Genomic DNA, 15,742 nt, shown 5'->3' on the forward strand with positions numbered 1-15,742 from the left:
AGACATCTACTTGAATTCTAATGTTCTCTAACAAATTCATTCCATTGTGATATAGATATATTCCAACAAAATAACGAAATTGTTAGTGTTACCCAAAAAGACACTAACGGGGAGACATGAACCCATGATGAACCCAATCCATTGAATCTCTTTTCATCTTTCTATGAAGGCATCTGGCTCCAGGGATCTTACATAACCAGGCAGGCAACTCACTCCATGGCTTTCAGACATTCATGGAAATCAAAAACAGAGCAAAACAGAGGTAGTGACCAACTCACCCCTGGTCTTTAAGGTTTTCCAGTACCTACCACCCTGGCATATGCAAATTGGACAGTGGGACTTACCGCATTAAAATTGGGGAAGAGGTTGACTGCTGCTGCAGTGTCAAGAGGAAAAGGAAGGAAGGGTTTAATATCCAGCGATGGTTGCAAAGGAGGGGCTGGTGGACGGACCAGGGCTGGGAGAGCAGGGCTCTGGCATGTACCACCTGCAGAGGAGAGGAGAGCAAAGGGAGCAATCAGGGACGTCCAGCACATTCAAAACAAACAAAAACCACACACACACACACACACACACACACACAAACAACACATATACACACACACAAAACACATACACACACACACACAAAACCCCCTCACACACAAAAAAACAACAACAAAAAACAAACAAACAAACAAAAAACAGCTAGGTCTCTTTTGAGACCAAAAGGCCAACTCTGTGGATCATTGGAAAAACCAAGACACGAAGTGTTGGGAACTGGCCAATGAGCAGATCTGCCATTAGGCAGAGAAAGCTGGTTGAGCTGCTTCTTCCTCCTTGGGTTGTACCTATCTGCTCATGTAAGCAACAGTTGACATTTCAAACATTTCAGATGTCCCGATCGATCCTTCTCTTCCTGCCTAAAGCTTTGGATTGGATCAGAACCAATCTGCCACCAAAATCCATGGATTCGAAAGGAAAACCCCTCCATGGCTCCACCATCCCTCTTTGCAAACTAACTTGTGCTCAGAATATGTATCCAGTCTGAGTGATTATTTTACAAAACTGCTCTTTTCCATCACATCCAAAACTCTGGCGGCAAGACGACATGAACCTGGCACGGAAAAGAAACTTAACCACAAGTACAGGCAGCAGTACCTCACTGCCCGGGACGCAACTGGAAGATGAAAAGCAGTGGACCCAGCTACCAGTAGAGCAATCCCTGAGCTATCCAGCAATCCCATAGCTTTAAGAAGTAAATGACTACCTGCTTTCTTCCCAGTCATGAGTAGGTGGACTTTACAAGTTCACCAATGAGCAGGCAGTGGAATATTATGCCAACAAAACACCCCCTATGTGTACAATAGGCAGGCAACCAGCTGTTTGCAACAGAGCACACACTTTTGCACACACCCTCCCCGTCACCTCCCCGCCCCCAACCACCACCACCATTATATAACTCCACTGCACTCAAAGGCTGGAAGGATGAAGCCCACCTCAGCGTTCCATCTCTATATTTTGATAACATTCCAAAACATCAATTTTCTGTTAATTAAAGGCTGCTGAATCCTAGGAAACTTAAAATATGCCAGCATTCTTCTAATCTCAGAGGCAAGCAGCAGACTGTAAAAACCTGCTGGTGAGAATCCAAGAGGCATTAGGAAAACAAAATACAGTGGGATTTTTTTTTCTTTCCCACAGCAGAGAATTCTGAGACAGAAAAGAGAGGAGAGGTTCATGCCTGTGCCACTTCCTCACCTGTCATCTTGTTTGCAAAACAGAGTAGAGTGAGACTCCTTACGATTCACCTTGAAATCTCACAATCAAGTCTGTCCACTGTACACAACCATCACCTGGTCTCCATCAGTTACCTGAACTCAAGATGAACATTTAAAATATGACCCCCCAATGGTGAATCCAATCCTACTGGACCAGAGGCTCTGCTAACAAGGTGGATGACTTAATACCCATAACAGAAGCCATCAGCACAAGATTTAATTAACCATACCGAAAAATCGTCAGCTCTCCTGCTTCCAGGTATAAAATCAGCTGGAACCAAATTAACAAAAACAGTATTTTCCCCACTTCTTTAATTTCCCTCTTGAAATGTTTCTCAGCAACAGCAAGGACAACAATAGCACATTTGAATCAGCAAAGCAATTAAAATAAAACGTAGTACAAGTCAGAAAATAGACAGATATTAAAGCAAACAGAGATAAAAGCAAAATATAACATGCCTACATTTACCAGACCACACCATAAACTTATTTTATTGTCCATCTGGTAGTACATTAAGTGTGGGTGTGTAGACCTTCTTAGAGAGGGCATCCATAAAACTTTGAGTTTAGTATTGCTCAAAATTTCTCTTTTGATGAAAAGTTCAAGAATCAAAATAGCTTGGCTGGTGTGGTTCAGTGGTTGAGCACCGACCTATGAACTGGTTCAATTCCAGATCAGGGCATATGCCTGGGTTGTGAGCTTGATCCCCAGTGTGTGTGTGTGTGTGGGGGGGGGGGGTTCAGGAGGCAGCCGATCAATGATTCTCTCTCATCGTTGATGTTTCTATCTCCTTCTCCTTTCCTCTCTGAAACAATAAAAATATCTTTTTAAAAAAAAGAACCAAAATAAAATTTTGACTGGTGCCTCTTCAGAAAACTTCCAAGTAAAAATAAATTTTGGTTGAAATCAGTGGTATGGTTTAACATGTCCACAAATAATAGTGAGCTTTAATAAATCACTTAAAATAATTTTATTTGAGTCAGGTGTCATGCTGTGCAAAAGGATTTATTATCTTACACGATCCTAAAATTTCTGGCTAACATAATATCATGAAGAGAAAAATAAGTTGATGAATTCTTTAGCTATTTATGTTGCTTCCACAGAAAACAAGAATGCAATTCAGCAGGAACACATTCTGTAATTATTTCATTTACAAAGCGCTCTCTGGTTCAAAGAGATTAAGAGAAAGCTCAAGTTTACTTTTTCATCCAGCACAACGCTTAGCACAAATAATAAATATATGTTGATATGATCGCTTAGTGGAGTCCCATTTTCTCTCTTCCTCCGAGATATATATATATATATATGTCCCAACTTTGGGAAGCTGCAAAAACTATTTGAGTTCATCTCTCCCCACCTATTTGAAGAGAGAGACCTAAAAGATCATTGGAAAGCAGAGGACATGTGACTACATATTCTTTGGCCACTTGCTCTGCAAATACAAGTGTAGTGTGTTTCCCACAGCCCTCTCAGGGCTGAGGACTCATTCTGCTGCTGGGAGTGCTGGGAGCTGAGGACTCACACCTGAGATACTCTTCACAAACTGTCCTGGGCCAAAAGGAGCTGCCTCATCCAAGGTCAAACTGCCTGCCAAGTGGAGGGTTGGGTAGCCCCATACAATGTTCTCCTCCTGCCTCAAGGCTGAGCAACTCTGAAACTGTATTTCAGCTTTAATGCTCCTAATAGCATATAGAAGAGACAGAGGTCTCTGTTGAGATTGCATCACAGCTCAACTTCTCCATCAATCCTGCATCCCTCACTCCTGACAGTGTTCCCAAGAGCACTCCCAATAAAGCCCAAGTCCATTCCCCGAAGAACATGACCAGTGACACTAGGGCAGAACAATTTATGGGTCTAAGTGAAACGTTGAATCACTTTAAAACTACAGTGCTGATACTGAAGCACAGAATTGGGGCTACTCTTAAATATTATCTGGCTAACATTTCTGCCTTTGCAATTTAGGTAAGTCCTGAAATAGTTTACTGTACCAATCTGTACATGCTCAGCAGTAAGAATATTATGTGCAAATAGTGCAGAATCAAAACCAGCAAGTTTAACATGTTTCATCTGTAAAGCAGATTAACATATGCTCCTTGAGGAAATAGCTGTCCCATTCCTTCATTTCTTAATAAAAATATTGCATTTAAGACATGAGTACATGCTTATTACTATTTTCCTCTTTATAAAATTATCTTAAAAGTAATAAACGTCAAACTACATACAAAATTTATAGACATTTCTACAGGTTAAAAGAGTTGTTTTGTGGTTGCTATTTACAAACAGTGTCGCTTCATACATTAGAATGTCACACTTCTGGAATATTGATATTCTTAATTTGAGCAAAGCATTTTGAAGCCTCCATGGGGGGGTGGGGGCTGAAAAAGATATAAATGCATCCCCTTTGTATATGAAATTCTGCCTGTATCTAATACTACATATTGCACACCTATGCAGTTTTGACTTATGCAGTTTTAACAAGTTAAATTTTAACAAATTATTCTGATTTCAGAGCAATTAATATCCCTTTGTAACAAATTTTTTATATGTCATTAAAGTCAACAAATTAAAAACATTTACCGAGTACAGAGTGGTTATGAGGTACTGAATGAGGTATTAAATAACAAAGATAGATACCATAAGTTTATCTTTAGAACTTAGAATTAAATTATAGAACTAACATTAAATACTACAAAGTAGCTGTGTATACATAAAAGTACAAACTTGAAAATATACTAGAGTAACCTATTTATTAAAATAGTTAATAGGGATTGAGAAAGTAAGACACATTGACTTTAGAAGTTTGGATTTTTGATAATTATTTTTGATAATTAAAATGTAAACTTAGAAATATTTATCAATTTATATATATAAATAGGATTTCTAAATCAGTGGTTGTCAGCTAAAGCTTATGGTATAAGACAGTAGTTCTCAACCTTCTGGCCCTTTAAATACAGTTCCTCATGTTGTGACCCAACCATAAAATTATTTTTGTTGCTACTTCATAACTGTAATGTTGCTACTGTTATGAATCGTAATGTAAATATCTAATATGCAGGATGGTCTTAGGCGACCCCTGTGAAAGGGTCTTTCGATCGACAAAGGGGTTGCAACCCACAGGTTGAAAACCGCTGGTATAAGAGATAATATATATAAAGTGCCTAGTACAGTGTCTAGCCAATTAGTTCTCACTAACTTAGGCATATATTTTTAATGAACCTAATAAATTCCAAAGGAGGTGTGTAGGGTTAGTCCACACTCAAATCTGGGCTCTTGGAAAGTAGGTAATTAAGATAATTTTTATAGAAACTTCAAATTCTTCACTTTGTTTTGAATCCTGCAGAAGGAGACTCTTTACAAGAAGAGGCTACTTTGCAAATCAATATTTTGAAATACTGTACTCCTTGAGAGTGGAATAATGTTCTCTCCCTAGTACAACACTTTTAACCTTGAATTTCTGCATGTGGTTCATTCGGAGTTCATCAAACAGTCACACAGCCACAGACTTTCTGTCTGACAGCTTAACCTACTTAATCTTTCATTTTCAAAAATGACAAAACCAAAGTTCAAAATAATCAGAAGTGCCGCTGTTAAGTATTCATGCCAGTGAGTGCTTCAGAACTGTGACTCGTGTGTGTGTGTGTGTGTGTGTGTGTGTGTGTGTGTGTGTAAAATCCACATTTACAGAAAGCAGCAGAAATCCCTGACTTCCTAATGGGAGAGATAATTTCTATAGTATCTTCTTCTTTCACCATCAATCTATATATATAAAAGCCTAACCGACCATTTGACCATTCAACCATTCGACCAGTAGCTATGACACACACTGACCACTGGGGGCAGATGCTCAATGCACAGGCATGGAAACATGGAACAGACTGATGAATCTCAGAAAAAAGTGGGGAGGGTGGAGGGCGGGAAGAGATTAACTAAAGATCTTATAGCATACTAGAGGCCCAGTGCACAGATTTGTGTACTGGTGGGGTCCCTCGGCCTGGCCTGTGGGGATCGAGCCAAAACTGGCAGTCCAACATCCCCCAAGGGGTCCCGGATTGTGAGAGGGAGCAGGCCAGTACGAGGGACCCCACCGGTGCACAATCCTCTAGTTTAATTATATATATATATATATATATATATATATATATATATATATATATATTTATATATATTTGAGTTATTATACCATCAAGTCCTAAGTAGTTACTTGCAAAGCAACTAATTTCATACACAGTAAAACTGCTCACATCCACTCCCAGCTATTTGTTAGAATTTGCCATGTCCACTGTGGGAGGGAGGGGCACACTAGCAGTTCCAGGGTCCATGTGATAGTGGAAGAAATTTAGATCTGATGCTACAAATAGGGAAAATAAATAATGATGGATTTAGGGCATGAAAGCAAAACTTGATTTAGCACAAAGCACTGGCCATACAGTGCTGTAGTTAGTAAAATTAGCCAGCAGGTGGGTAGGAGTGATAGTACAGACAACGGTGAAATTTTATGAATCTATTCATGAACTAGCATGCACTAGGACTGCTATCCCTTTCATTCATTTAAATGTATGATAACTCTGCCAGGTACCTATTTAAATACCCAATTTACAAACTCAAAACCAAAACTCTAGGAAGCAAAATGAATAGGTAACAAGTGGCATTCACTGGGAACCTGAGAGAACTTACCAATTTTCAATGCACTGAGGCAAATAGCTTTTACATTAAAACAACAAGAACAAATAAACAATATAACATCAAAAAGGACACTCTACACAGTTTTGTCATATTAGGCAAGCCAGCTTTCTTGCATCCAGAAAGTAATGTGTTAAAACCATAAATCTTGTGAGAAGTTTTTAATAGGGTTCAAACAAAGAAGAGACACATTCCTTGTAAAGGAGATGACAAAAGAATATTCAGTATTTATCACCCATATTTATCTACCATGGGAACTTGCTGGCACTGTCTTATATTTGAGAAAGAATCCAGAAAGACACGCATTATCATATCAAACATGTTTCAAAAGCCCTTGACTACATTCTTTAACATGTACCTGACAAATCAGAAAAGCAAATGTGTGTTTGTTGTATTCCTTTGTGTGGCTGCCTCTCAAATACTCAAGATTGTAGGTTGGGAATTACAATGGGCAGCGTGTTGTCATTTTTTTATTCCTTGACTAGGAAGCTATATCTTTACCGTGTTTCTTTAAACCTTATTGATCCAAACTCCCATTCAGTTCCTATCTTTGTTGAAAATATTGCTCCCAACTGAATGATAAAACCAGAAACTTATTGTGAGATAAAATTTGAATTTTGTGTGACTTGGTCACAAGTTTCCTTTTTGCTGTTAAGTTTCCTCTCTGTTTTGGAGTGTTGATCCACCAAATAGGTTTTGGAAAGTTGATCCAGCACTTTCTACCTCAGGAAGAAGGTCCCCATTGGCTTAAAGTGACTTGCCCATGGCAGGTCCATTCCAATGTTAAAGGAAGGTCTGATCACCAGGGGCAAGTGGGCAGCATGCAGCCACACAGGATGGTGAGTGCTGTCTCATAGGCCCTGCTCTTGACCACAGAGCGGAATGAGGTAAGAATGGAAGTATGAGTCAGGGCAACTGGAGCACCATTCTGGAAACACTGATCCAAAACCATTTGCCAGAATCAACGGTCAGTGACTTGATCTTTACCCATGAAAGAAAAACACTTGTCAGTGACCTATGTTTTCCCTTGTCCAAATTATTATTTATTCATTTTAAGTTGTGGTATTTACATATTCCAGTAAGTCACCCCAAAACTCATTTCAGAAGGTAGCTAAGAAAGTTAGACTAGCCAATATTGTTTTCTCTGTCACTGTCATTGAAGGCCATGACCCAAATCAAAAGACTGCTGAGATCTAGTTGTAAATATCCTGAGTCAAGTCTTCAGTTGAAGTAAAGTGGAGTCTCTCACTTAGGTAACCAAGTTTCAAGACAATTTCTGGTGCCTGGGAGACACTGGAGAAGATTCCATGAAGGAATGCCAGAGTAAGGAGTTTTAGTCATTTAACCCAAAATATCCCTTTGTACTTCAGCCTCTCTGTCGAATAATGCATAAATCAGGACAAGTACCTCCTCATAGGAAATCGAAAGATTTCGCCTGGAAACATCCTCTCAAGTCAGCATCAGTGAATACAAAAATGTAAAATTTCCCTCAAGGGGAATTTCCCAAGGTTTAATTATTTAATAAATCACAAAATCAATTATAACTAATAAAAAAGGTGCTCTAGTGCAAAGCTGCCCAATATGATAGTCATTAGCCATATGTATCTATTTTAAATTAAGTAAAATTTAAAGTGCAATTTCTCAGTCACACTAGTCACATTTCATATGCTCAATAGCCACATGTGGATGGAAGCTACCATGTTAAAAAGCTACTACAATTAAAAAAAAAAAAAAAAAAACATGTTCTTCATTGCAGAAGCTTCCATTGACCACAACAGCGCAGGTGAAAAACCAATTCTCACGTGATGAGTAATTTGTAGATAAAGTGCCTGATACTGTCTGTTTCAGAGTGCATTGCAGGTAGGAGAGGAGTCTTGCTATCTCTTGGGGTGTTTTCCTTTTGGAATTGAGGAGGGGAGCTTTCCCAGAGCCAACATTGGACACTGACAGACACTGCTGGGCTCAAAGCAGAAAGGATTAGTCATCCCTTCCTAGAGAAGACCATGGCTAACCTACAAATCTTCATGTGTGATCAATGGTAATGATACTCAAAGGGCAACCTAATTTTAAATATCGTTAATGCTGAAATCAATATTAATGAATAATGAGTGTTGTTGATAGCAATGATACCACATTTTCAAATGAAGGATGTAAAAAGGGGCAGTCGTGGGGTCAATGGATGTTTATTAATATCTGATACTCCTTGAGAGTTGCTATCCCAAAGCTTTCATTTCACCAAAGTGTATCACACCTAGTCTCAACTAACAGCCAAGTGTTTAAATCCGGCTAATACAGGCAGTTAAACCTGCCTATCTGTGTCTGCCTCTCAGGGTAATTTTGCCATAATATCTAGGCTTTAGTCATCTCGCTCATTAAAGATAAAAAAAGATCCTGAAGTCTTGTTACATATTCTTGTTCTTACGTGACCTCTGCCTTTTGGCTGGGATTTGCCTGCATGACCTTCTCCATGCCAGTAGAGCTGGGCATGAGGTTCCTCCATAGCCTGATACACATCTTCCTTTCCCACGTTTTCTTCCACGTGGTGCCCGTGTTATAGTCTTTGTTTCATCTCTAAGCACTTGCTAATCTGTGTAGGTACTAAATGTGATCTCAGGTATTCATGAAACATTTCCTGAGATTAAGTAGTTGAGTGTGGTTTTCCTAGTACATCAAGATGACTTAAGCAAGACTCACACAAATTATTAACACCTTCATTTACCTCACTTAATTGTCCTTATTGTGTAGATGGCGAAGCTATTGGCTGAGATGGAGAACATCAGAAGAAGAGCACTTCTAAGAGAAGGCAAGCTAAATTTTCAACATAATAAGTTTAAGGTTTAAGTGGAAATGTGCCTATTGAATAAGTGGGACTAGAGCTTAGAAGACAGTTCTGAGCAGACTTCATTCAGAGTAAACATTGGAGGAAAGTCATCAGGTAACCAGTGAAATCAAGGACAAGAAAAAGACTTCCTTGGAAAAGTGTAGAACAAAGAGACCAGCACCTAAGTCTTAAGGACCTTTAGCTGGTGAAGAAGATTGAAAATAGGCCAAGAGCAAAAAAAGGGTGAAGGGTGGAAGAATGTGATCACCCAGAGAAGAAAGGGACAGACTGGTGAGAAAAGGTGTGGGCAACACTGTCTAAGGCTGCCTGCAGAGGGATCAAATAAGACAGCAGCGTATGTTAGATTTAGTGTCTCAGAGATTTTGGTGACTTTTATGAGTCATCTAAGTGCAGTCATTTAAGTTGATAACATCAAAGAAGAGACACTTTTGGGAAGCATCGGAGATGGATCAGAGATTCAGAATGGAGAATAGTGGAGAGAATTATTTTGAAAATTTTGCTTGGGAAGGAAAAGTAGAGTACAACACCATAGATATTGGTAAATGTGTTTTCAAGGCATGGAAAGGGACTGATTCAATCCAGAATACCTAACATAACACACTTTTGGAATGGTAAGATTCAACTAGCAAGTAAGCCTGGAAAATGTGAACCCATGACATCACATTAAGCATTGTAATTTTTATTTATCTCAGTACATCCCTTCCTACATAGTCTCTAAACATACATTGAAATGTGGCAAATAACTAATCATCTACTCCTTGTTCATAATGCAGCTCAAATATGACATCCTCTGTGTCGTGTCTCCTAGATGTTACTGCAGAAGGATCACTCTTCCGGTGCCCTACTCTGTCTGCCTGCCCCGCACAGGCTTCTGTCTAAACACACATTGCTGGACCTACAGCATTCACATAAGGATGCGGTGTCTCGAGGAGTACGCCTATTGTATTCCTTCTTGACATCAATGTATTAGAAAGTCCTTGTACCTACCTAGTGATTTGTGGTGTGTGTTTTTTTAATGGATGGATGAATGAGTAGCTGATCAGCAAACAAATGACTGAATTAAAGTGAATCGCAGCCTTCTGAGAATATTGTACCCTCTCTTCTATTGTGCCCAAATTAACATTTTTGATCCATTTCAGAAACCAGCAACTTCCCTGAAGAACTAGAAAAGAAATGGGTACTAAACAATCAGAGGTTATTGGAGTACATTGATAAAAGGTGAGAAATAATTTATCATAGGTGTTTAGTTCAATTAAGCTTCCATTGTTGATTTTTTTTTCTTAAAAACACACACAAATAGTCCAAACATAAAAAAGCTCCAATCTTTTTATATTATAATTGTATTAACATTTTTCTCTACACTAGTTACTTAAACATGGATTTATTTTTAGGTGTAAATTTATGCCATCTTTATAAGCACTCCCTTTTTCTCTGCAGAAATAAAAGCAATAACATTTCAACTCCTGTATACTAGATGCTGTGCTGGGTACTCTATGTAGTATATCTCCTTTGTCCTTTCATAGTCTTATGAAAAAGGAAATAGTCCAATGGTGATGTTAAGACAACTGTTCAAGGCCATACAGTTAGTAAGTCGTAGAGCCAGGATTCAACACCAAATATTCTGTTTCCACAGTCTACTAGGTGTACCGGTTAAAAATGCGGATTGACATTTTACCAGTTAATAATGTGGATTGAACATCAACCGGTTAATAATGAGGATTTTGTAATCAAAGAGAACTTGATAATTTCAAGAGAAACATCAAAAGTGCTTTATTCAAAGTAATGTTCATCGCTAGCTACACATTTACCCCATCTTTCAGGTAATATGTGGATACCGTCCCAATAGAACTTTTCTTGTTTTGAGGCAGACAATTCAGAGACCCAATTTTCCACTTCTTCATACGTTTTGAAGTGCTGCTCAGAAAGTACATGTGCCATGGATTGGAACGTAATCTGAAGGAACAAGGTCTGGTGAATACAACGGGTGGGTTAATACTTCCCAGGCAAGATCTTTTAATGTGTCTTTAACTGGTTTTGAAGTGTGTGATGATGCGTTATCATGAAGCAAAATTACTTTGCCGTTTCTTCTGGCCCATTGTGGTCATTTAACGATCAAAGTGTGGTTCAAATGGATTATTTGTTGTTGGTAGTGATAAGTATTAATGGTTTTACCTGGTTTTAGAAGCTCATAATACCACACCTTCCTGATCCCACCAAACGCAGAGCATTGTCTTCTTTCCGAAGCGATTTGGCCTTGCAGTCACTGTTGAGGTTGACCTGGATCAACCCATGATGTTGTGTGTTTGGGATTCTCAAAATAAATCCACTTTTTATCTCCAGTCACAATCCGATGCAAAAAAGACTTTCGTGCCATTGAAGCAACATTTTACTGATGACTTTTCAGTTTTCCATTTGTCTTTCTTTCAGTTGATGTGGCACCCATTTTCCTTCCTTTAAAATCTTTCCCATTGCTTGTAAACGATCGGAAATTGTTTGCTGAGCAATGTTTAAGCTTTCTGCAAGTTGTTTTTGAGTTTGACACGCATCTTCATCCCATAATGCTTGTAACTGCTGGTCTTCAAACTTTTTCAGTTGACCTGGATGTTCTTTGTCTTTCACATCAAAATCATCACTTTTAAACCAGCGTTCACGAGTATCTTCTGATGGAGCATGTTCACCATAAGCTTCCCGAAGTATACAATAACTTTCAGCAGCACTTTTCTTCAAAATAAAGTAATAAATTACAACTTCCCGCAAATGCTCTTTTTTTCGCACGAAATTTGCCATTTTTAAGCGTAAAAATATCTATGATATTAACACCTTCAGAAAATTTAACATATGAAGTTTTGAAGCTTGTTGTCAATACAACAAAACAGCATACATATCAAATCACATATATATCGACATATGTGTAACTCCATCTATTGAAAAAAACCCGCACTATTAACTGGTACACCTAGCAGGCTCTTATATCTACACTAGAGGCCTAGCACACGAAATCGTGTGTGAGTAGCTCACCGCCCACCATTGCTCATCTTGCCACCCCGCCCACAGCTGCTTGGCTCGAAGCCGCACCCACTGCCGCTCACAGGCGGGGGGGGGGGGGGGGGGGGGGTGGGGTAGGGACTGAGAGGTGGTCAATGCACCTCAAGGCGACTGGTCGAGTGGTTGTTCCAGTCGTTACACATTACACTTATGATCCCTGGCCTTTTACTATATAGCAGTGGTTCTCAACCTTCCTAATGCCACAACCCTTTAATACAGTTCCTCATGTTGTGGTGACCCCCAATTTCATTGTTACAAATTGAACATAATTAAAGCATAGTGATTAATCACAAAAACAATATGTAATTATATATGTGTTTTCCGATGGTCTTAGGCGACCCCTATGAAAGGGTTGCGACCCACAGGTTCAGAACCGCTGTTATATAGGATTTTATTCAGAGATTGTCATTTGTCAATAAGAGGTGGTAGAGAAAAATAATTCTATAAACATAAAGCTTCAATTAATCATTCCCAAAGCAAATCAAACCAATGTGCCAGAAGCCAATTCCAGCATGTCTGCAGGGCTGAATCATCTGGGAATGGCTGAGGGCATTTCCCCAAACCTGAAAAGGATGCATTAAATGATTGCTTGCTGCCATACAGCTAAGGCCTTCCTAATCTACACGTTATTGCCTCCTACTGGCCAAACACCTGAACAGCCATAGGCAATTCCCCAACCTGACAATGGAGTCTGTACCTAACCCTACCCTTGTGGGTGTATATCTACCTTGCCTTAGGACAATTTGTGTTAATAAAAAGCAAGGGGTCCTGAGACAAGAACTTAGTTCCTTTAGCTAAGTCTTCTCTGACTTCCTATATATAATGCCTTTCAAAATTATGTTTCATCTCTGGACTCTTATTTAAGTGCCTTCTCCACGTTCCTGAACCCTTCTAGATACTGGATCAAGACCACCAGCATTACAATGTATACTAAGAGGCACTCTTTGTAAGGCACCAGACTAATCAAGCGATTTCACCCTTTTCTTGCCTCCACTGGTGCTTAGAACACTGTTTATAGTAGATCATGCATATGTTGTATCTATCAGACACCATAATACTATAGACTCAATATATGTGTCCCCCCCAAATTAATATGGAGAAACCTAACCCCCAATGTGATAGCATTTGGAAGTGAAGCCTTTGGGAATGGATTAGGTCATGAGGGCAGAACCCTCAATAATGGGACTAGTAGAGCCCTTATTAAAGAGACTCCAGAGAGACCCTCGCCCCTTCCATCATGTGAGGTGGCCATCTATGAAGCAGGAAGTGAGGTCTCATGGGATACCATATTTGCTGACACCCTGACCTTGAACTTCCAAATCTCTAAAACTGTGAGAAATAAGTGCCAATGATTTTAAGCTACCTAGCCTATGATACTCTGTTATAGCAGCCAAATAGACTAATATGTAACTGAACATACATTTTCATCTACAAGTATCAGATTTTTATTCTACTTGAATTAACCTAATTTAGGTTTAACTGTACCATTCACTCTGTCTACATAATCCAGAAGAGCATAATTAATATTATTGAACTTAACGGCAATACCTCCTAGAACATTTGCTTGATTGTGAATGTTTTCATTCACTGTTTCACTGTAATTTTTTTCCACATTTCAACTGAATTTTCTTTCGTAGGCATGATACAAAATTCCTAGAAAATGCCACTTGAGTTAGCACTGGGTGACATTTAGAAAGAACCATGGGAGAAGGGAGTATGTCACTATCAACACCATCAAATTAAATACAATGTGTTAAGAACAGTGAAGATCGAATTGTTGCTATCTTGAGGGGGCCTATATTTAGCACATCCTATTTGAAGCATCCATTAGCTTCCAAGGTTTAGGGACCGTTAGTTCTGGGTTCCATTCTGTTGAACATTCTCACAAATTCTCTAATAGCAAAAAGAAATTCTGATTTCAGTTTCCCCGAGAACATTCCCTGTGGAGCTGACATGTGCTCTGTTTAGTCTCAGCCTGAATGTGATTGTTTCTTCTGGCAGCTTTGGCTTAAAACAAACCTAACTTTATTATTTTCTTTTAATTCTGAAACATTTGGTCCTTGGAAAAGATATAAAAGCAGTTACTAATGGAATTGTAGTAATTGCAGTCTCCTGGAAATGACTGGCTTTAAATGGAAAAGAAATAAAATGCTTGTAAGTGATTGCAAGCAAGAAGATACTCATAACCGTATTTCATTTTTATAAGGAGTCCTGTCATTTTGAGCACGGAGTCTATTCCAGGAGCCTTGGTAGATGGCCTCACATACATTATTTATGTAAACAATGAAGCTATCCTTGTTCTCATTTCACAGGTGAAGAAGTGGAGGCATAGTGAAATCATTTCACTGGAGATAAACCACCTTGTTAAATGGTAGAGCCAAGAAGAATTAGAAACCAAAGATGTCTGATTCCAAACCCATAGTCTTTGACTATATTATATCATCCTTGTGCCTCTCAAATACCTACCGAATTGTGGTTTCCACCAATTTAAAAGAGGAATTGATGGAAGCAGAAATTCCCTCTGAGGGAAGAGCCTAAGTTTTCACATTCAAATAGTCAGGAGGCAGTGGGTTTGGGATTTACAAATCCAGAAAAAAGAAAGCAGAAATTGCTTATAGCCTCAGGGAGGAGAAAGTCATTATACCAAGGTTATGGAGCCATCACCAAGATGCAACCCACAGGAAAAGGGACATCTACATTGTGATAAAATAAATGACATCATAAAGCAGTGCTGTTAAACACAGGATTAAAGCTAACCTAGAATGAAAGGGAAGCCGATAATCAGGGGGCACTGTCATTCCTGAGAGCCATGTTGGTAGAGATGATGAGCATTAAAGGTTAAATCTAGAGGCCCTGACCTCAGAGAATACCAGGCACTGACCAGAAGTTCAAGATCAGAGATCATGGTAATAAGAGAAGACAGGTTTTTCTTGTTGCCATAATAAAAGTCTCACCTTCCTGTGAATTGCAGCCTAAAACACACAGTTTTTGACTTGCCCTGAGGCATATAGGTATCTTGACTTGTATTACTAATTCCCACTGACTGGCTGATGTAGGAACACCCGAGAAATTGTCTCACATTTTCCTTACACCCAAGTTTACAAGAAAGTCATCCTCTTATTTCTGCTTAAAATTTAGGTGTCCAGAATAGCACAGGCCTATTTCAAAGAGAAAATTTTAATTTAGCAATGATAGTAAAATATTCCAGTAATAAAATTGTACTATGCTGGCATGTGGTGAACCATATAGACTGAATTACTCAAAGCAGTTCCAATTTTTTAAAACATGATAACCACTAAAATAATAATTATAACCTCATTATATATATATGACTTTAATTTTCACAACAGTTCCATTCGTTCTTAAAAATTTAGTTTTTAATTAAAAAAATTAGTTTCAATAAATAAGATGCAT

The 15,742-nt window shown here is 38.8% G+C and overlaps 1 protein-coding gene across 3 annotated transcripts in view; it reads right to left on the reverse strand.

Moving 5' to 3' along the window:
* ZNF385D (zinc finger protein 385D) overlaps positions 1-15,742 on the reverse strand; it is a 696,979-nt gene that overhangs the window by 210,920 nt on the left and 470,317 nt on the right. For all 3 annotated transcript variants that reach the window (XM_081105789.1, XM_081105791.1, XM_081105790.1), the window contains one exon: positions 345-487. In XM_081105789.1, coding sequence (XP_080961915.1) covers positions 345-487 — 143 coding nt within the window. The remainder of the gene's footprint in view (positions 1-344; positions 488-15,742) is intronic.

The sequence above is a fragment of the Myotis nattereri genome (assembly GCF_964212035.1).
Source record: "Myotis nattereri genome assembly, chromosome: 14".
Taxonomy (NCBI): Eukaryota; Metazoa; Chordata; class Mammalia; order Chiroptera; family Vespertilionidae; genus Myotis; species Myotis nattereri.